The sequence below is a fragment of the Maniola hyperantus genome, chromosome 9 (assembly GCF_902806685.2).
Source record: "Maniola hyperantus chromosome 9, iAphHyp1.2, whole genome shotgun sequence".
Taxonomy (NCBI): domain Eukaryota; kingdom Metazoa; phylum Arthropoda; class Insecta; order Lepidoptera; family Nymphalidae; genus Maniola; species Maniola hyperantus.
This window is the reverse complement of record NC_048544.1, coordinates 2,902,792-2,926,081: the sequence shown is the minus strand read 5'-3', so window position 1 is coordinate 2,926,081 and position 23,290 is coordinate 2,902,792. Positions and strand designations below refer to the sequence as shown.

Sequence of the window (23,290 nt, the reverse complement as noted above, 5' to 3'; positions counted from 1 at the left end):
AGTTAAAAAAATCTGGCTCCTTTTTAACCGACTTCAAAAAAAGGAGGAGGTTCTCAATTCGTCGGAATCTTTTTTTTTTTATGTATGGCAGCCTTCCTAGAAAATAATAATTCAATTGAATTTCTAATTCAATATTCGATTGGCATTTCGTCTACGACCTAGAGACCTGTGACACGAGCACAGACACACGACAGGTAGAGTGACATTAATACGGCTCCGTTTTTACCCTTTGGGTACGGAACCGTAAAAATGGTTCCGTACCTACCTGCTCATCAGCTGTGAAAAGTAAATACTTAAAATAATAAATAAATAAAACTCACACACGTAGAAATTTTGTATTTTTTATTGAATAACTTTTCTATTATTTATCAATATCACAAACATTACTTATAATAGGCATTTATTCAAGTAAAAAAGCCGATGTACTTCTAAAAAAATCGACAACAATCTCTTTCAATAGTAACATTTTTGTCAATAAGCCAACAATGAACAACTTTGTCACAGTTATCTTTTATTATGAATAAAACAGGAAATAGGAAGCCGCTTTTGAATTTCGAACAATAGTCAATTGAAAGTCCCGGTACGATGACAATTAGAAAGTGACCTGGTAAAAAAAATAGTGAAAGATCGCTTACTGTTTTTGATCAATTTTAAAACATTTTGTACCACAAAAAAGGAATTTGGAATTTGGCAATGGACGCGGGAGATCTGTGCAATTTCGCGTCCATAGATTATATTAATTTTTTATAACTATTTTTTTTTTAAATTTAGGCCTTCTTTGCCGGTTCCTTTGCCTCCTCTTCTGGGGGAGGTGTTGGGAGCTCGGGGTACTCTAACTTAGCACCATCTTCGCAAGTGAAGACTGGACAACAGCCGGGGAAAGGCGCAGTCTTGTTGGTTTTGTCTGTAAAAAAAACAATCATTCACAAATATGTTTTACAAAATAGGCTTAGATATGCTTGACGACAATCTTATAAGATGGGTAAAGACAGGGAAGTACAGTAGACGGCCGAAAGGAATGTACATCGGCCTTTAGAATGAGATTTCCACTTTGTAGAGCGTTGTCTCTGTCACTCATACATATGTGACGTTTTGTCGGTCTCAATGACAGGGACAACGCTCTACAAATCTGCTATCTCCTTCTAAATGTCGATGTACATCACGGCAGTACGCGGCTGAAAGTAATGTACATCGGCCTTTAGAATGACATTTCAGCTTTGTAGAGCATTGTCTCTGTCAGTCAAACCTGTATGACGTTTCAACGACAGAGGCAATGCTCTACAAATCTGCTATCTCCTTCTAAAGGTCGATGTACATTACTTTCTGCCTACTGTAATATATTTCGGGTCAGGCACAACCTAAAGGTAGCCTCCTCCTCCTAGGACTTCAGCTTCTTCGATCTATAAGTGTGAGATCTATAACGCGCACTCTGACTTAGCTTAGACTTAAGACAGAGTTAAAACGAGACAAAGCTATATCTCTCACATAAATCTGTCTCGTTTTAACGCAATCTTAACCCATTAGAGGTCAAATGAAAAGTACAAATATTTTTTTGGAACCATCTTTATTTATGTATTAATACAGATCAAAAAAACATAAAATCAAGGAAAAAAATTATGAAAACATAGTTTTCAGCAAATTACAGGGGTGTACACAAATGGGTACACTGACCGTTTAAGTATGAAAATTTTCGAAACATGCTTTTTGGACACAAAGTGTTTTAGGCACTTCTTACGTTGCCAGCGCACTCTTGAATGACACACCGCAGCAGTTTTACAATTTTGGTGGGATACTGTCCAATTCCATCTTGAGGCAGCTCTGGAACCACTGATGCAGACTGGCGCAATTTTCTTTGTTCACCTTGGCGTAGATAAAATCGTGCAATATGACGGCGGAATGCGAGTTGATCCATGGGAGCATCATTAGTTATTACATGTAAACACCAGAAATTAGTAATAACCATGTCCAACATATTATAATGTAAATAGCACCCACCACCACTTTGTACCATGAACAGCAATTCTATATAGCGAGATGGACTGATCCAGTTCATCAAGCCCACCCATATTTTTGTTATAATTTTAGAACAATCGTGGTATCGCCACGTCGGTCGCTTTACTGGACACCATCGCTTGATAGACCCTAGTGGTTCAATGCTATCGTAGTTGGTATCCATCTTACCATAAGTAGCTCACTTCGCTTGTCAAACCTGTAGTCGTAAGAGGCAAGGTCATGTCCTTTGTGCTAGTCAGTAGACATTTTTAGTCGTTTTCTGTTATAGTCCCTATAACACAGTAACCTAGGTTTTTCAAGTCTACTAAAATATCGTAGCTGGTAACAAAATTTGTCAAAAAAACCCTCGTGATTTGCTGGGGTACAATTCAAACATTTGCGCCAGGTTGGGATTGATCGGCGAGTAACATCTTGTCGCCTTCTTTTCGACGCCACATCGCTACCACTATCTTCGTTACCACCAACCTTACGATTCTTAAATATCTCGATAGTACCAGGCATGTCATGTGGTATGAACGACGACACCATATTGTCATCGGCCCCTTCTTCTTCATCAGTCAACGCACTTGGATTTAGGATAGCCATATCAAACGCATCATCGTCGCTATCACGCAAAATGGCGTCAACAGCCTCTTCAAGTTCTTTGTAGTTGTTTCGAGCCAAAAATATTTGTTGTTTGCGCATTGTTAGGAATCTGAAGAAAAAAAAATTTTACTTATGGATGTTGTCATTGTACACAATCGAGTACACCAAGATGTATATTGCTATAGTTTTGTTGTAATTATAGCTATTTGATTAGAATGTTTTTTAAAATTTACCTTGACATGTATCGTATTGTAATTGAATGTGAAAACCAATTATTATACAGTAATTATTAAAATATTTCCAAAATTATTCACTTACCTGTATAGTACTCCCGTGACACAACTTTGACTGAGATTTTTATTCAAAATCAATCACACTACTCACATATTATTTATCTGTAGCTTTGAACACTATTGTTATGAAATAAAATATCAAGAATAATTCCGTCAATTGTTTGAAATATAAAACCCACAGTTAATTATATGGCTGTACACAATTGAGTACAGTGACTTCTAATGGGTTAAGTCTGAGCAAAGTCAAAGTAGGTACGCTCTGTAGATCCCAGCCTTAGAGTTCTTTTCTTACCTGTGTCAAGTTTGCACTTGGGGTTGGCAATAGGGAGAGGGCCACAGTCCTCGACCAGCTCGAGCAGCCTTGGGGGCGTGTCCTCGCTGACTTTGCAGGTGCTGCGGCCACAGAAGGGAGCCAGGTCCCAGGAGTTGCCAGGCTCGACCGTTGCACACCGGGTTGACGCGAAGCAAAGACCGGGGAAATCTACAGAAGAAGACATTTTATTGAGTAAAGATTTCGGTTTGAAAAATCTAAATATATAAAAGGAAAAGGTGACTGACTGACTGACTGACTGACTGATCTATCAACGCACAGCTCAAACAACTGGACGGATTGGGCTGAAATTTGGCATGCAGATAGCTATTATGACGTAGGCATCCGCTAAGAAAGATTTTTGAAAATTCAACCTCTAAGGGGGTGAAATAGAGGTTTGAAATTTGTGTAGTCATGAGCTAGTACAAAATAAATCTATTGGCCGTAAGGCCAAGTCATCCAGCAAGATATTTATAAGTTTCGCAGTTTCTTGAAAAAGTTAACTTCCGTAAGTCTAAATACTTATATAAAAGGAAAATGTGACTGACTGACTGATCTATCAACGCACAGCTCAAACAACTTACTGGACATCGGCTCAGAAAGGATACGAGCATAAGCTAGTAATATAATAAGTGCAAATTACACTAAATAGTCTTTTTACTTTTTACACTTTACTTTAAAATAAAATGTGATATATGATTGTGTAGGTAACTACATAAAATGATTATGTTTCAAAATACTTGTCTGATGCAACAAGGTAACAAGGAAACCCGTAAAAGAGTCTCACGGTAATGTATTCTTCCCACGTTTGTATGTCTGTTAGTGTTACAGCGTTTTGTTCAAAAGTAGGCCAACAAATTAGAGTTTAAACTATGTTGGCCATCATCAAAGCTATAATATGTTATAAACTACCCATATTATAAATGCGAAAGTGAGTTTGTTTGTTGGTTTATTGGTTTGTTGGTTTGTCCTTCAATCACGTCGCAACGGAGCAACCAGTGGGAGCAACGGATCGACGTGATTTTTTGCATGGGTATAGTTTAAGACCTGGAGAGTGAAATAGGCTACCTTATATCCCGGAAAATCAAAGAGTTCCCACGGGATTTTTAAATAACCTAATTCCACGCGGATGAAGTCGCAGGCATCAGCTAGTGATAAATAATAATATGCCACTCAATATGGTAGGTACACAATTTTTATATACACTCATGATAGACATTCGATTAAAACAATCATTGACTAAAATCCAGATGGATTTTGCTATTGGGATCTTGTTGGGATGTTTCAAGACGCTGTCGGCTCAAGGCCTTGAATATCGTAAATTTGGGGAGGAAAGTGGTATAAATATAAAGTTATAGCTATAGCATAGCGCTGGACACAACCCTTAATAAATTAGCACTAAATGCTTACCTACTCATGTGGTGAATGGTCCTTATTATTGTTCCCCAAGGTTGCATTATTCACGATATTTCGCAGAAACGATTGAATTTAACCTACACTATTACGTTCACTTAAGTTAATAAAGCCACATAATGGATGATTAAGTAATCGGAGAACAAGTGAGCATCGCATTTATTTTAAAAACTGGATAAGTGCAAGCAAGTTCCTTTTTAGCTTAACAACATTGTTATAAGTTTTGGGGAAGATCTGATGAATATCTTCGAAGATAGAGAACGCAATTCCTCAACGGATAAGAGTAAATTGTATGTGACCATCAGTGTAATAGCTTAGTAAACAGTAGGTTTTTAACCAGGCATAGTCTTCTTCTTCCTTACCTTATCCCACGCTACGTGGGGTCGGCACAACATGTCTTCTTCTTCCATTCATTCGTCAACGTATTATCCACTTCTTTTTCACGCATATCCTCTTTCACGCAATCCATCCACCTTTTCTTTGTTCGTCCTCTCCTCTTTTTTCCTTCCACATGCATACTTAACATTCTTCTAGTGACATGGCTTTCTTCCCTCCGCATTATATGCCCATACCATGCCAGCCTATTACCCCTCATCTTTTCTACCACTGGCGCTACTTTCAAACTACCCCTTATATATTCATTTCTTATCTTATCCATCCTTGTCACACCACACATCCATCTCAACATTCGCATTTCAGTATATTTTTGAATGCATCAAAAAATAATTTAATTTTTTACCGAGTACATATTATTATGTAAGTACTAAGTATAAAAAAGTTAATACAGGTTATGTACTCCGTAATAATATTTTTTTAATAGAGCAGCTGCTCGACTGCGATAGAACGAAGCTATAATGTCACGATCGCAATCACCTCGCTACAATGCATTGTTGCAACAAGAATCGCACAAAATCAGCCCATCAAAACAATTGAGATTGTAATAATGATTGATGCAGGTTTTACGAAATCGGCCTACCGATCAGGATTAGCGATTATGGCATGGATTTTTAAAGTCGGCGAGTTCGTTGCCGCGCCTAGACCTGTCCAATAAATAATGATTATTAAATGCAATTGTGAACGCATTGGCAAAAATGCACGCTCGTTACACAAGGAGTTACGACAACGCGATCCGTCTTCGGATAAACGACCGCCCCACATTTTAGATCTAGATTACTTTCACTTATAGTATAGATCTTCCTCGCTTGTAACTTAGATACCTACATAAGATACCTAGCATTAAGCTCAAACTCAACTCAAAACATCAATTCAAAGTAGGTTATTCAGATTGGCAGACTTCACACACCTTTGAGAACATTATGGAGAACACTCTTCTCGGCATGTAGGTTTCCTCACGATGTTTTCCTTCACCGTTAAAGCAAGTGATATCTGAGACTATATTTCTCTAACTTTTCGGAGTTATGTGCCTTTTAAGCAATAAAAGGCACATCATAAATAACTCCTAAAAAATTAGAGATGCGTGACCGGGATCGAACCTATGACCTCCCGAATGTCTTAGGCTGGCAACGCATTGGTGGTTCCTCTGGTTCTGCAAGTGTTCATGGGCGGCGGTATTCCCTTAACATCATATGACCCGCCTGCTCGTTTGTTCGGGTTTTTTTTTTTTTTTAGACTAGCTATCACGGCTCATATATTTTAATTTTATAACAGACTAGATTTTGCTCGCGACTTCGTCCGCATGGACTACACAAATTTCAAACCCCTATTTCACCCCATAAGGGTTGAATTTTAAATAATCCTTTTTTAGCGGATGCCTACATCATAATAGACATCTGCATGCCAAATTTCAGCCTGATCCGTCCAGTAGTTTAAGCTGTTCGTTTATAGATCAATCAGTCAGTCAGTCACCTTTTCCTTTTATATATAAATATATATATGGATTTTATATCAGGTTAGTTCAATAATGTGGCTAATTCCTTTGTACACAATCTCTAAACTAAACTAAAATATCACGTCTAAATCTATCCCTTTCATAATGTTGCTTGCGGAAAAGGAAAGCACTAGATTTAGACCTGTTAATTTAGTTTAGTTTAGAGATTGTGTACTAGAGAATCGGCCCCAATAATTACTGAATAGTTAAGTATCCAGTACCTAATCAACGTCATTCTATTACTGCACATTCGACTTTTTGTTACCATTATTTATTTCATGCACGACGATTGTCTTGCATAATGTCGGAGTCAACGATCTGTTACCGACATGTCTACTAGAAGTTTTTGTTCGAGTGTCAACTAGGTGGTACCACTTAGTCTCATTTATAAAGTGAGGTAACCCTATATCGTTATTTCGAACAAGTTCTTAATGTTGCAACATTGGTAAAACTCATTTGGGATTCGTCTATGGGCAATAATATGTCTCATGCTCAAAAGGGGTAGAACACAGAGTCTTGAAAATCCAGTTAAAAATATTCATAAAAGTTAGCGCACACCATGGTGCGGTGCACATAACTCCGTCAAGTTAGAGGTGCGTGCATGCCAGGGATCGAACTCCGACCCCCGGACTAGGAGGCAGACGTCTTTAACCACCATTATTTTTTTAATATTCATATTAAAGATACAAGTTAGCCCTTGACTGCAATCTCACCTGGTGATAAGTGATGATGCAGTATAAGATGATAGCGGGCTAACCTGGAAGGGGTATGGCAGTTTTTATTAGACCCATACCCCTTTGGTTTCTGCGGCATCGTACCGGAACGCTAAATCGCTTGGCGGCACGGCTTTGCCGGTAGGGTGGTAACTAGCCACGGCCGAAGCCTCCCACCAGACCAGACCAGAAATTTAGAAATTATAAAATTCCAAACCCCTGCCAGGAATCGAACCCGGGACCTCCCACTATCAAGACCACAGCGCTCACCACTGCGCCAGGGAGGTCGTTTAATTTATAATTTAATTTTATTAATTTTATTTAATTTTATTTAATTTTATTTAATTTTATTTAATTTTATTTAATTTTATTTAATTTTATTTAATTTTATTTTATTAGTATATTTAAATCGTCATGATCAACCCATCGCCGGCTCACTTGCACGCACGGGTCTCCCCTCAGAGTGAGAAGGGTTGGCCATAGTCTACCTACCACGCTGGCCATGTGCGGATTGGTAGACTTCACACACTTTTGAGAACATTATGTAGAACTCTCAGGCATGCAGGTTTCCTCACGATGTTTTCCTTCACCGTTAAAGCAAGTGATATTTAAGTACTTAAAACGCACATAGTTAGAGGTGCGTGCCCGGGATCGAACCTTCGACCTCCGATTAGAAAGCGGATGTCCTAACCACTAGGCTATCACAGCAGTATAATATATAAAGGTTGTAATATAATTTGTATAGATATAGTTGGATTCGCTCGCTATTCCGTCTGCTATACTTTTTATGTAGTAAGAAACCTATACATTCACTTTAATTTACTGCTTTATAGATTTGCGATTAAAGCACCACGCATGAATTATCCGCGGCACCCTTGTAATTTGTTATATGTCAGGTATTGCAGAACTAACTTAGGTAAACATTCCGCCATTCCTCGAATCTCTGATCTCTATAACAACAGCGTGCGTCAACAGAGTGAAATAGACATATTCTCTAATAGTTATGCTCAGTTTAGGCGAAAATTTGTAGATATAGTATTAAGCAATAGGTGTGAAGTGTTGATTAAAAATAATTAAATAAATAAGTATACACATACAACAAATATTTGTATGTAAATAATAATCATTAATATGTATTTATTATGTAATCTAATTTAATTTTGTTAATTAGCTTTAGGAAATGTATGATAAGTTTATGCATGCTGTGGTTGCCTATAATAAGCTTGTCATTTTGTGAATGTATTTTAAATAGTTAAAATTGTTTTTGTGACTGTTTTTGTGAATGACTAAGCTGTTGGCAAACCCAATAAAGAAAATAAAAATAAAATAATTTTAGTCGAGTAAAAGGCTAATAGGTATAAAGCGATGTCGCAGGTAAAAGCCAGGTTATCTAACTTAGAACTGGCAACGCCTCGCGAGCAGTTTCCTGTTCGATTTCACTTTCAATTGTCGAAGCGTGAATATGTTTCGGTTTTAATTTGCGGCGACAACGCGCAACGCAACCGTTTTTATGACATTTAATCAACGCACATAATCCATTCACTGTTCACACATGAAGCTGAGATAGCCTAGTGGCTAGGACGTCCGCCTTCTAATCGGAGGTCGGGGGTTCGATCCCGGGCACGCACATCTAACTTTTCTGAGTTATGTGCGTTTTAACTAATTAAATATCACTAGCTTTAACAGTGAAGGAAAACATCGTGAGGAAACCTGCATGCCTGAGAGTTCTCCATAATGTTCTAAAAGTTGTGTGAAGTCTACCAATCCGCACATGGCTAGCGTGGTAGACTATGGCCAAAACCCTTCTTACTCTGAGAGGAGACCCGCGCTCTGTAGTGAGCCGTTGATGTTCTTAAGTATTCATTTAAATATGCACGTCCATTTCCCAGAAACTTAGGTATATCCATACCTACTTGGGCTATTTTTATTTCGAAAACCCAAAGAGTTCTCACGGGGTTTTTAACAAAAACCCAAGCGGACAAAGTGGCGAATGTCATCTAAAAAGTTACGCTTTATTTTAAAATTAAATATCTTAAATTGTAATTGAATTTAAATGGTTTATATACAATTAAGCTATTTGATTTTCAGTCAGTCCTTCATACTGTTAAGCATTTAACCATAGCCTCAATAGCTCAACCGGTAAAGGAGTGGACTGAAAGCCGAAAGGTCGACGGTTCAAACCCCGCCCGTTGCACTATTGTCGTACCTACTCCTAGCACAAGCCTAACGCATAGTTGGAGAGGAAAGGGGAATATTAGTCATTTAACATGGCTAATATTCTTTATATAAAAATATAAAAAAAATTAAAAAAAATATATAAATGAGCTAAAACTGGCGGCTGTTCAAGCTTTGGCCATTATAAATTGTGAATGCAGACCAAAATACTTAAAAGTTGCATGCTCCAGACTTACGGTGAGATCTACAGAGCGCACTCTGACTTAGCTTAGACTTAAGACAGAGTTAAAACGAGACAGAGCTATATCTGTCGGATAAATCCGTCTCGTTTTAACTCAATCTTAAGTCTGAGCAAAGTCAAAGTGCGCTCTATAGATCTCAGCCTAAGTCTCGTAGAACAACGCATTGAAGAAGAAACACGACGGTGACACGCAACACTTTTCGAGTACGTGTCGCTGTCGCGAAGCTCAAATTCTACTCCTTCGTATCCTTGGATGTTTATCACAAGATAGTTTATTGCATAATGGCGTGTTACTTTTGGCGACAAAAATGTAATGTATACTTACACGAAAGTGATGTCATCCTATGATTATATCATATCAATCACTTTCAAACGAATCCTACAATTTATGTTTGCTCTTTCATAACAAAAGTGAGAGTAATTGCATGTTTGGCACTCACACGCACTCCAACACACTTGAATTTTAAAATAATACTTGAATAATAGTACTTGAATTTAGAGCCTCAATAGCTCAACCGGTATAGGAGTGGACTGAAAACCGAAAGGTCGACGGTTCAAACCCTGCCCGTTGCACTATTGTCATACCTACTCCTAGCACAAGCCTGACGCTTAATTGTCCCCGGGATGTAAGCTAACTCTGTACCAAATTTCATGAAAATCGTTGAACGACTGGGCCATAAAAAGCTAGCAGACGGACAGACAGCCACATTCGCACTTATAATATTAGTATGGATATGGATTAGTAAATATAAAAAGCTCAATTTGATTACATTCTTTGACTTTAGATTTAGAGCAGTTTGCTACTATTTCAAACTAAGTTAATGACTAGCAACATCTTCTAAATCTGCTAAGTTTTATTACAGCTTACAGAGACAGACAGACAGACACACTTTTGCATTTATAATATTAGTACGGATATGGATATGGATTGATAAATATAAAAAGCTCAATTTTACTTTAAGCACAATACCTACTTTGATTTTAGATTTAGAGCAGCTGGCTACTATTTCAAACTAAGTTAATGACTCACAATATCTTCTAAATCTGCTAAGTGTTATTATAGCTTACGATTACTTAAAAAAACATTTAAAAAATAAGTGGCATTTAAGTAAAGCGATATATTGAAAGGTGTTAAGATATTGCGCTTCGAGAACAATCCAAGGTTGGCTCGGCCGCTCACTGCATTTGATTTTAATGTCTTTGAGTCATACTACTTGAAACCTTTTACATTGTAAAGGCCACCAGGAACCATTTCCAATATAGGTTGATAAAAATCACGTGACTCATTCGTGGGACAAGATTTTTTAGTAGATAACACTCATTAATTTGAACAGTCTTTTCCTGTAGCAACTAAAAAAATTCTTAAAAATATAGTACCTACGAACTGTGAACACTGACTAAATAACCAGTTTATTTATTGTTAGTAGTTTTGTCGTTATAATTTCTAGCACAAGCTTTTTACTTAATTCAATGGAAAGTGATAGTAATATAACTTTCCGTTGAATTAAGTAAAAAGCTTGTGCGTTGTGTCCTTATTTTTTGAAGTCGAATTTTAAACTTATCGACTTCAAAAAATAAGAAGGCGTCTTTTCCATAATTTTCTATTGGTCGTGTTAAAATCAATTAAGTAAAATTGCGTAGGTAGGTATAATTACAAAATGTTATTTATATGCATTTAATTTTAATTTCACGCAAACGCCAAGTAGATTGATAAAAGTCATGTGACTCATTTATTGATGACATATAGTAGATAACTCATTAATCTGAGCGAAAACTTTTCCTGTAGCAACCAAAAAAAATCTTTAAAATATCACGAATAATTATTACTTAACCCGTTTCTTTATTGTAAGTAGCTTAGTCGATATACATAGTTCCTTTTCACTTAATTGAATAGAAAAGGACTATACAAGTCTTTGTAAATTCGCGTTCAAAAAAGGAGGACGATCGTGTCTTCCGCAATTTTCAAATAAGCGTGTCAAAAACAATAGAATCGCGTAAAATTATAAAATGTAATTTAAATTTAATTTACACTTTAGCTGCATCCCACATTCAGGCGACCTCCTCTATGGCGGGTGCAGCGGCCATCAGCGCCGAACAGGCCAAAAGGCGCAAATATGAAAACCTCGATGGGAGCTTCGTATTCGTGCCTTTTGGTGTGGAGACCTTGGGGCCGTGGGGCCCGGGGGCTCGAGCTCTTTTTGAAGAAATTGCGAAAAGAGTTATCGAGTCAACCGGGGACCCGAGAGCTGGCAGCTACCTTGGCCAAAGAATTAGTTTGGCCATCCAAAGGGGTAATGCTGCCAGCATCTTGGGTACAATGCCTCGCTGCGGTGGTCTCGATGAGGTTTTAGATTTAATTTAATTTATTTTAGTTTTAATTTAATATTGTTTTCTTTTTTTTTAGATTTAAGTTTATTAATAGTTTATTTGTTTCCATCTTCAAGTAATTTAAATACATTTGATTTCAAGATCACGCAAAGTTGCGAGCACATAATATTACTTTTACGATTTCGTGTTATGTAACAACACATTTTGCAAGCATATTTCGTGCACTGTTTCGCTACTGTTTTCGGAGCTCTTTTTATTTTTAAGCAAGAGTAAATAGGCATCTTCTATTGGCAAGCGCGCTTCAACCTAGACCTAATCATCGCTTTTTTAAAAGCATGATTGTCGTCAAGCGCAAGTCTATCGCGCAATAAAAAAAAGCTCTTAAAAGTTTATGAGAACTTATGTTATTATTAAAGAACGAAAAAAACTGTTACAGAAACTACACATTTTTAAGGAAATTAGGCCAAATTTAATCCTAGAAAATTTTGTTGTGTTTTGTTGGTTATTTTCCAAATAAGAAACAAACAGCGTTCGTAGGGAGAGTGCTAGCAAAATTTAATTTTAAGATAAGAAGTTGACCTAGCTCGATCACTAGTACATAACAAAATAATTGAATCCGTTCGAATATATTCCAAAAGTAACCTTACCGTATCCTAAATCAAAAAAAAATAGAAACCACCAACACTTTATTGCCCAATATGAACGTCAGGCGATCAGTTGCGATTCCTGCCATTTTGCCACATATCCGATTGCACGAAACGCACGCGAATTATGCAAAACTCTGTAGTCAGTAATTTGATCCAAAAAACTGACGTTCAGGTTGATATATATTGTAAAAAAGTGCAACTGACCTAATAATATTCCAGTGCGTTTGTCTACTGTGGCTGTACTGATAAGGCAAGCTTTAAGTTTTATTGTAATATTTTCTATAAAAAAAAATTAAGAGATTTAAGAATTTAAAAAAATTTAAGTATGTGTATCTGTTATTTTTTTGTAATATTTCTCTCACTAGAAAAACGTTATTGGATCCAGTTACGGGAGAAATGTGAGCCGATTATTATGGAATTGATATATTCAAATTAACTATCGTTTCTATTTGGTAGACTGATAACTAATCGAGCGAAAACTAACCTCACACTCCAACAATCTATCGTTCGGTTGAAAAAAATTATGACTTAATAACTTCATTATGCCATTCTCGAGATATTATACTTACCTATAGTTACGAAACTAAAAAAGAACTTGAATATTACGAGGTAAATAGGAACAATCTAAAACTGAAATCACCCAATGCTCTTAAATCTTAATTTCAAACCGAGGTGTTAATTTACCTTTCACAACAATCACAAGACACCACCACTTACATGGAAACAACATTAAAAGAAGTAAAAAAGACGACTACCCTGCAAAAAATAAAATAAAAAATCATTTTTAAAAAAATGGTGCCATACAGCTGCCATTTTATTTTATTTCCAGCCCCACGACACCCTATTAAACATCTATTCAGGCATTTAGAAGTTATGATGGAATAAAGAAACTCACACACTACATACTTATACAGAGTTTATACTCTGAAAATATTACACTCCATTTTTTGGACAGTCGTGTAAAAAGAGTCTTCCTTCCACGCTGATGTGGGTCGCGTACGTCGCGCGTCGGTCGCTCTAAACGAGTTTTAGCCCCAAACAAGACTATGTACGTTGCTGATGCTGAAAACGCTATAACTGACTGACTTCATTTAGGAAGAACTCCAGCTTAATAGGTCCTTCATGCACTATGATTCGAACACAAAAAGAGATTCCAGACATATTTAAGTTTAATTTATGTGCATTAATTTTGGTAATAATTAAAATTCCAACTGTTCTTGTATCCGCCTCGACGGTCAAGGTCAAGGTTATTCAATTTAAGTGGATTTTCTTTGACCTAGCTGGGACTAAGGTCTATTCATTGATGAAACTACTCAAGCATTGAACACAGCCAAGATTTTTAAGGAGATCAGCGATACTTTTTTATTTATTCGTACCAAAAAATTGTACCATAAGATGATAAGAAGTGGACAGGGGGAGCACTTAATTCTATTAAGAGCTCTCTACCAGTGACTTTTAGCAGTTTAAGGCTTGTAAAGGACGACGAATACACAACTCAATTTTTCGGAGTTAATATGCGTTTTGAGCGATTAAATATCACTTAGGTACTTTAACGGTGAAGAAAAACATCGTGAGTAAACCTGCATGCCTGAGAGTTCTACATAATGTTTAATATTCTCAAAGGTGTGTGAAGTGTGCCAATCTGTACTTGGCTAGCGTGGTGACCTATAGCCTGAACCTTTCTCATTCTGAGAGGAGACACTTGCTCAGTAGTAGACCGAGGATGGGTTGATCAAGATTTTTTTAAAAAGAGATAGCGAGCAAACGATCAGGCGGGTCACCTGGTGTTAAGTAATAAAATCTAGTGGGAACACCGCCGATGGGAGTTAGTTCCACAGTTTGCATGTGCGTGGAAAGAAGGATCTGGCACAACGGACGGTCGAAGTGCACCAGAAACCCAGGTGGTGAGGGTGAAATTGCTTAGGTAGTCTATACCTACCTACTTTATTAAATTATGCTCGTTATTTGTTCAAACTCTGCATAGATACGTAGCTATTTAAACATTATGTAAATCTTAATAAAATCTATATGTATCAAGGACAATTCAACATGGTAGTGGTTTGGAACTGGTCTGTCGTACCAGATTCGCTTATCGATATTACACAGTAGTCGGACCAGTTATTTACATAAAAGACAACTTTGCAGTTTCTAGTAACTATGTGTTACGTACATTGCAAGTAGTGCCAGCGCAGACGACGGAAAAGTCATCGGACTATAAAGTTTACCTACCTACTAAATTGTAGTAATAATTTCGGCTGGGGATATAAGGCAGTGAGCTATCCAAATAACATACGGAAATAAGAGTGTTCTAGCGTAAACAAAGCTCGTCTTATGACGATTGCATTGAATTCGCTGATTCGCTATTTATTTTTTATCTGTTAAAGGTTTGCTATAGTTAGTTAAATATAGAGCCAACCAAAATGGGCTCGGTGGCTGTCATTCAGTGTTTAATACTGAGTGAGCCAATCATCCCGCTAAACTTTTAACATTGATTCTAGATACCTACTATAAATAGCCACACGTACTCTCCCATTAAACTAAAAATAGCCTGTAATTTCATCTACAGAAAAATTAATTTACGCGGACTTTTGTCTTACGTCTGCGCCATCCTTAATTCGAAATTACTAAATAGACAGTTTAAATTAGAGCGTAGCGCGTTGATGTCTTTTCATTGAAGATTAATTTAGTGTGAAGAAATTAATTGATTTCAGGAAATTCATGTAGTAAGCGTTAAAGGTAATTAATTTGCATGGTAGTTTGGATGATAATAATTATTTTTGATTTGTTTTGTATATTTACTTACTTACTTTTTACATTTATATTAATTACTTGCGTTAAAAAATTAGATTTAATTTTTTAATTTCCATGTATTTGTGTCTATTTAACTAATAAACTAATTATTATTAGTATGTAGTTGAGTTTTATAGTTTACAGTTTATTTTATACCATTCCAATACAATCTTAATTAATGGTTTTGCAGAAACAAAACCACAAATTCTTTAAAATAATAATCATATCTGCAACAATATTGCTATCCCTTTTTTATTACCATTGTATCAAGAAAAGGTTGTGTTGAATTTTTCGTGAAACATTAAATTGCGCCTTTATTGTGCCCTCGTAAAAAGATCTCAATTTATTGTTGCGTCGTTATTAAAAGGACCAAATTTTATTATTACTATAGTTATACTTATTACAAGTCAAGTTATAAAACAAAGATCATATAAAGAGGAAAGGGTTCTGTTACAAATCAATTTCTATAAAAGTTTAATATATTTAATTAGTTTGAGGAAAAGTAAATCGATGCATAATGTTGCAAACATCAAAAAGTGTGAAACGGTCAATGGTCTTACCACAAAAAAAAATAAGTTTAACTGATGATTAAATTGACATTTTGTTAATTTTTGTACAGGGAAATAATTTTTAACCCATTTAACCCTTGTTTAATTTTTTTGGGGTAAGATCGTGTGATTTTTGGTAAAGTCTTTTAGCGAATCCATAATAAATTAGTCAATAGTTGATTAGTTAATCAAACCAGTATTGATTTACCTAATTTGTGATAATAGGAAACAATCACAAAGCAATCATTTTTATTTTCACTGATCCCATTTATTAAGTTAGATATTTTATGACTCTATTTTGACTTAGTAGAGTTTATATTTCTTTTTAAAATTTCCACTAAAGACTAACCTCTCAACACATCAGCGGGGATCAACCTCATGTAGATCTTGGCTGTTGGCTCTTCCGCCTTCTTCTCCTCGGCTGCGAAAGCCAACGCGAAAACCGCCAAAACAATCAGGTACTTCATCTTTCAACACCTTACGAGTGCCGGATTAAAAAAATAAAAAACCAGAGGGCGCGCTTCCCGATGTGCTACGCGTGTGTTCCCGCGAACGACTGAGTTCAAAATTCGAATTTCGCGCTGTTTTATTCGTATATTATGGCGGGGGAGTGAACGGATAAGATGGCCGCCCGGTATATTTTTATGTTCCGTACATAGTAGGGTCACCAGATGACATCAACTGACAGGGAATCAGGAAAAATCGGAATTTATCAGGAATTTTTGAAAGTAAAAGATTCACATTTTTTGTGCAGCAAAAAGAAGTTAAAATAATCTGATCTTGCATGTAAATGAAATAGATGAGTTAAGTGTTGAGCTGATTAATTATTATCATTGGAGAATATCACTTTCAGCAACTAGTAGAGGTCCTTTAAAATATTTTTTTGGAGTTTTACAGTTGTAGAGTAGGTATGAATAGTGCGTCAAGAGCCGTGGCTTCTGTCAGTCAATTTCTCTCCTTATTTCAGTAGGTACGCTCATATGAATGAAAAAACTTGCTTTAGGTACTCCTTTTTCAGGAAATCTTAGTTCTCGACCTGGTAACCCTATCCTAAGATAACATTAGTTTGGTTTATGCGTATATTTTAACTTTTGATTCAACAGATTCACATATTATGAATTTCTTTTTAATAGATAATATTACAATCTTATCTAATTACTGTACACTACAAATCAAAGAGTACTGCATTTCCGCGCTGAACAGCCAGGCTGATCCGTTGCGAAAAAAATGAGCCAGCCCTAACTGATTTATGAAGTAGCTAAAAATAAATACCTTAAGAAAGTAGCTGGAAGAGGGTGGATGAGGAAGGCGGAGGACCGTGTGCAGTGATGGCGCGCTCTAGGGAAAACCTATGTCCAGTAGTGGACGCAAACAGATAATTGATTGGAGGAAATGACTTCTTCCTCCAAGAAAACAAAAAAAAAAATAGAAGGAACTTTAGACTCATTAACCATTCCTAAATCTAAATATATATAAGAGAAAAAGGTGACTGACTGACTGACTGATTGGCTGATCTATCAACGCACAGCTCAAACTACTGGATGGATCGCGCTGAAATTTTGCATGCAGAGAGCCATTATGACGTAGGCATCCGCTAAGAAAGTATTTTTGAAAATTCAACCCTTAAGGGGGTGAAATAGGGGTTTGAAATTTGTGTAGTCCACGCGGACGAAGTCACGAGCATAAGCTAGTACTCGCTAAAGCTCTATCATTCACATAGATACAAGACTCTCATAAATCTCTTTTTTTATAGACAGTCAAATCCAAATACTACCTATAAGTACTTAGTTGCCGGTCTACATTTCCAGATAACCTTAACATTATCAGCTAAAGTTTAGCTTTTCGGTAGACTTTTTCGTATTCGAATTTATGTGGACAATTATTTTTGCTTGCATTTGGTCGCAATCACACCTGCATGGATGGACTAGAAATAGATTACATACCCATTCTTAGCAGTTTAGCAGTTCCAAATATTGTCCGCTGTGGGCGGCCCCGTGTACGAGTGTACTTACTAGACACAGACCATCACCTATAGACGCCTAATAGCCGGACAACCCCGATAGCCAAGATTAGGCAGTTGCTTAGCATAAAAGTCGGCCCACGCCCGTTCGGTACCCTCATTCCGCACATTGTCCTGATTACGTGACTTTTGAGTCCACAAATCACAACAAAGTATTCTCCCCTGTCCCCCGCCAACATTTTACAATTTTGTTTTCATGAAAAACAGTTTATATGCGTACTCTTGAGGTTGAATTCTTTGTGTCACTATACTATAGGCCAGCAGGGAGAAGTGGCGAATGCTCGTGAGGCGTATAACACCTCCCCCAAAAATGTCACTTCGTGATGACCACAGTCACTGAGCCAAGAGTGTACCGACGAAGAAGAAGAAGAAGAATAGCAGTCAGACAGACCTTAGATGTACGAAAGTCTGTTTGGTAGCTTGTATCTTTTATACCTATAAAATGACTAGCTTATGCTCGCGACTTCATCCGCGTGGACTTCACAAATTTCAACCCCAACGGTTGAATTTTAAAACGTAGACATACGTCATAATAGCTACCCGCATGCCAATTTTTTGATCCGTCCAGTAATTTGAGGTGAGCGTTGATAGATCAGGCAGTCAGTCAGTCGGTTTTACCTTTTATCATCGATATAAATGACAAGATATTCCCAAGCGAACAAAGTTTTTCACGGTTTTGGAACCAAATAAATCAGTGCCACCTCTTAGATACTAATATGAACGACCCGTTTGAAATCCAGACGTCACTGATGTTGCATTGGTGCTATATAGCACCAATGAGTCGGTGTCATTTTGTTTGTTCAATGGCCCTGTCCATACGAAGTAATAAATAAGTCAATGCCTTTTATATATTTAGAAAATGAAATGACTGGCATATAAATCAACATATAGCTCAAACCGCTGGCTAGAAACTAGAGAGTTTACACTCTACTTTACTTACCACCTCCTACGCCTTACACTAAGAAATAATTTTGAGAAACTCAAACGGGATTTTTCACCAAACCTAAATCCATTCCAGTAAATTGGAGGAAGTCGCCGAAAAAAGCTAGTGACTGCATAAGAGCCCACTTTGCTTAATGTACCTACCTAATCCTTTGTTTAGTATCATGGGACTTTTGTAGTTGCCAATACACGTACAATAGATACTATTGTTTGGGGACAATTAATTAGACATAATAGAAGAATGGTTTTAATAGACACAGTGATATATTTTTACCTTGTGAGGAAAACATTGACGTAGGATAGTAGGTAAAGGTCACTGCTTACATTCCTAGAAAAAAACGTTTATTTCTTAAATTGTGCCATACATTACAAATTACATATAACTAAAAGTTGGTTAGCTGAAAAGGCTGAAAACAGATTCTGAATCTGTATTATTATATAATGTTCCAAGTACTGACTGACTTAATATACCGAGTGTAACAGAATGTTGGCAAAAACTTAGCGTTTATCTCCAATGAACTTTGGGTATTTAATTATATTAACTTTTACTTTTAAATTTTTCCTCAAAAATTTTCAGACATTCTAAGATTTAGAGATCATAATAATATTAGGTATTAGGTTGAAATCATCATCATATTAAAGATGCCTTGTAACTGCATAATCATTCCTCAAGTGTAAAACAACAAATCGTGAGGGAAAGGCAATGCACTTGCCAATTCTAAAGTATTGCTAAAGTAACTTATACACGAACGACTTTTAAGATAAGCATTAGTATTATACGGAAAAATATCCAAAAGTTTCGGCTATAAAATTATGTGAAATGTTTTATTTACCTAATCGGATAGTGAAAGTTTGAAATAAGTGTTTGAGTGAAAACCCAATAATATATTTCTAAGTGCCCTGCAAGAAATAAGCTATATCATTTGTAAAACTAAAATCTTACATGACTAATGAATGCTATGAGCAAAAACATGAGTTTAAATGCAAGTTACAGAACTATGTTATTTAGTGAATTAGGTACGACATTAGGCTTTTATGTTGTGTTTCACAATACAGGACCTTTTTCATACAACTTTAGGTCTAATATTGTGCAACCGTAGAGATATTAGACTACATACATAAGAAATACGAAAATAAGATAGGTACTTATCATTATACTTAAGCAGAAACGGTCACATCACACTAATTAATAACCTCGCGAAAATTTATATCTAAATCATTTATCATAACAAAAAAGACTGAGTAATATACCTACAACACTAGCGTATGCTCGCGACTTCGTCCGTGTGGATTTAGGTTTTTAAAAACTCCGTGGGAACTCTTTGATTTTCCGGGATAAAAAGTTTAACTTTCTTTCGTTCTTTAACTATATCCGTACAAAAAATCCCGTCAATCCGTTGCGATGTGATTAAAGGACAAACCAATAAACCAACAGACAAACACACTTTCGCATTTATAATATGGGTAGTGATTTTATAGTGTCTAAAGAGAGTATATGCGTGAAATAGTTATAAATACAATGAGTTTAAACGAGATGTGATAAGAAATACTTATACAAACATAATTAATCTAAGTACAAACAATACGTGACACAAAATCAAACGAAAAACTAAACGTGTCTGATTACGAAACAATGTTTCACTGTTTCTTTCATTTTCAAAGGTCCCGTTCGAATTTTTCAAAATCTTTTCTTTGTAGTAGTCAAAGTAATAAAAGGTGACTGACTGACTGACTGATCTATCAACGCACAGCTCAAACTACTCGACGGATCGGGCTGAAATTTGGCATGAAGATAGCTATTATGACGTAGGCATCCGCTAAGAAAGGATTTTTGCAAATTCAACCCCTAAGGAGGTGAAATAAGGGTTTGAAATTTGTGTAGTCCACGCGGACGAAGTCGCGAGCACAAGCTAGTGTTGTATTACTCAGTCTTTTTTAATGATTAGTAGGTACCTACCTAACTTATTTTCGTAGTTCGTATGTATGCAGTCTAATATCTCTACGGTTGCACAATATTAGACCTAAAGTTGTATAAGAAAAGGTCCTATATTGTGAAACACAACATAAAAGCCTAATGTCGTAGGTACCTAAATCACTAAATAACATACCTAGTTCTGTAACTTGCATTTAAACTAATTTTTTTGCTCATAGCATTCATTAGTCATGTAAGATTCTAGTTTTACAAATGATACAGCTTATTTCTTGTAGGGTACTTAGAAATATATTATTATGTTTTCACTTAAAACACTTATTTCAAACTTTCACTATCCGATTAGGTAAATAAAACATATCACATAATTTTATAGTCGAAACTTTTGGATATTATTCGAAAGTTTGTTTTGATGAATAAAATGCATTTCATCGAATTGGATGGTTTTGGTGTATTTATTTGGATACTAGATGACGCCCACGACTTCGTCCGCATGGAATTAGGTTTTTTAAAAATGCCGTGGGAACTCTTTGATTTTCCGGGATAAAAAGTAGCCTATGTCACTCTCTAGATCATTATCTATACTCATGCAAAAAATCACGTCAATCCGTTGCACCGTTGCGACTTGATTGAAGGACAAACCAACAAACGAACAAACCAACAAACCAAAAACCACACTTTCGCGACAGGTCGAAATGGCAATCGGGGAGGGAATGCCCCACAAAATAAGGGTACTGATTAATGAAGTCAAGCAAACACTAACTTAAACCATTCCACGCGGTCATGATTTATATAGTAATTAGATAAGGCTAGCTTTAAGTTTTATTGTAATATTTAAAAAAAAAAGTTAAAAAAAAAACTTAAACCAACCATTATGTAATTATTAGAGTAATTTCCTCATGTAGGTATAGGTTTTCTAAATATATAAAAGGAAAAAGTGACTGACTGACTGACTGATCTACCAACGCACAGCTCAAACTACTAGACTGATCGGGGTGAAATTTGGCATGCAGATAGCTGTTATGACATAGACATCCGCTATAAAAAGATTTTTGAAAATTAAATGTAACTTAAGGAGTAAACTAGGGGTTTGAAATTTGTGTAGTCCACGCGGACGAAGTCGTGGGCATAAGTCCCACACATCCACACATGATATCCCTACTACTCGTGTGCTATAGCCAACATTATTATAGCAATCGGGGATGGTCTATCAGTGAAAGAATTTTCAGAATCATAATCATTACTTACGGAGATTACACCCTACATACAAACTAACTAGGGTTTAATGAAAACTGATGTATCCCTTCTAGGTTACTGGTTAGCCCGTTTCGGTATCATTAATTTAAAAAAAACCGGCCAAGTGCGAGTCAGGCTCGCGCAATGAGGGTTCCGTACTAGTCTTATTTTTTCGACATTTTGCACGATAATTCAAAAACTATGATGCATACAAATAAATAAAAATCTGTTTTAGAATGTACAGATGAAGACCTTTCATATGATACCCCACTTAATATAGTCACTCACTTCGAAAGTTGAAAATAATAATTATTATTTCATGACCACAATTTAATTTTTTTTGTGTGATCTAACCCTAAATTCACGGTTTTCAGATTTTTCTCCAAATGTCAGCTATAAGATCTACCTACCTGCCATAATTCCATGATTCTAGGTCAACGGGAAGTACCCTGTAGGTTTCTTGACAGACAGACGGACAGACAGACAGACAGACAGACAGACAGACAGACAGACAGACAGACAGATAACAAAGTGATCCTATAAGGGTTCCGTTTTTCCTTTTGAGGTACGGAACCCTAAAAAGAACTAAGCCTAAAAGTGTGAAGCCAGGGCAAGTCAACTAACTAATGCCGTGTAAGGAAAAAACCTTCAGTGGAATATTATGCTATTATATTTTGAGTAGGTATTATTTAATAGTTCATAAAACAGTCTGCCAATTTTCCAGTCGCGTGCTTTGTCCAAAAAAACAATGGCCGAACATTCACGGCTCAATAATTATGAGGTATGACGTCACAAAGCTAATAGCAAGTACTTTACGGTACAGATCACATAGACAGCGCCTTGGTTTTGTTTGGATATTGTATTTTTAGGGTTCCGTACCTCAAAAGGAAAAACGGAACCCTTATAGGATCACTTTGTTGTCTGTCTGTTTGTCTGTCTGTCAAGAAACCTACAGGGTACTTCCCGTTCACCTAGAATCATGAAATTTGGCAGGTAGGTAGATCTTATAGCTGACATTTGGGGGAAAATCTGAAAACCGTGAATTTAGGGTTAGATCACACAAAAAAAAATTAAATTGTGGTCATGAACTAATAATTAGTATTTTCAACTTTCGAAGTGAGTGACTTAATCAAGTGGGGTATCATATGAAAGGTCTTCACCTGTACATTCTAAAACAGATTTTTATTTATTTTTATGCATCATAGTTTTTGAATTGTC

The 23,290-nt window shown here is 36.3% G+C and overlaps 1 protein-coding gene and 1 long non-coding RNA gene across 2 annotated transcripts in view; one reads left to right on the top strand and one right to left on the bottom strand.

Moving 5' to 3' along the window:
• The window catches only part of LOC138402802 (uncharacterized), a 498,790-nt gene that overhangs the window by 433,823 nt on the left and 41,677 nt on the right, over positions 1 to 23,290 (top strand). The gene's annotated exons all lie outside the window — the stretch shown is intronic.
• On the bottom strand, positions 326 to 16,526 carry LOC117985137 (uncharacterized). Its single transcript, XM_034971829.2, has 3 exons — positions 16,294 to 16,526; positions 3,184 to 3,372; positions 326 to 904 (listed from the first exon to the last, which is right to left on the bottom strand). Exons 1-3 carry the CDS (start codon positions 16,409 to 16,411, stop codon positions 768 to 770), a joined length of 444 nt encoding a protein of 147 aa, XP_034827720.1. The 5' UTR covers positions 16,412 to 16,526; the 3' UTR covers positions 326 to 767.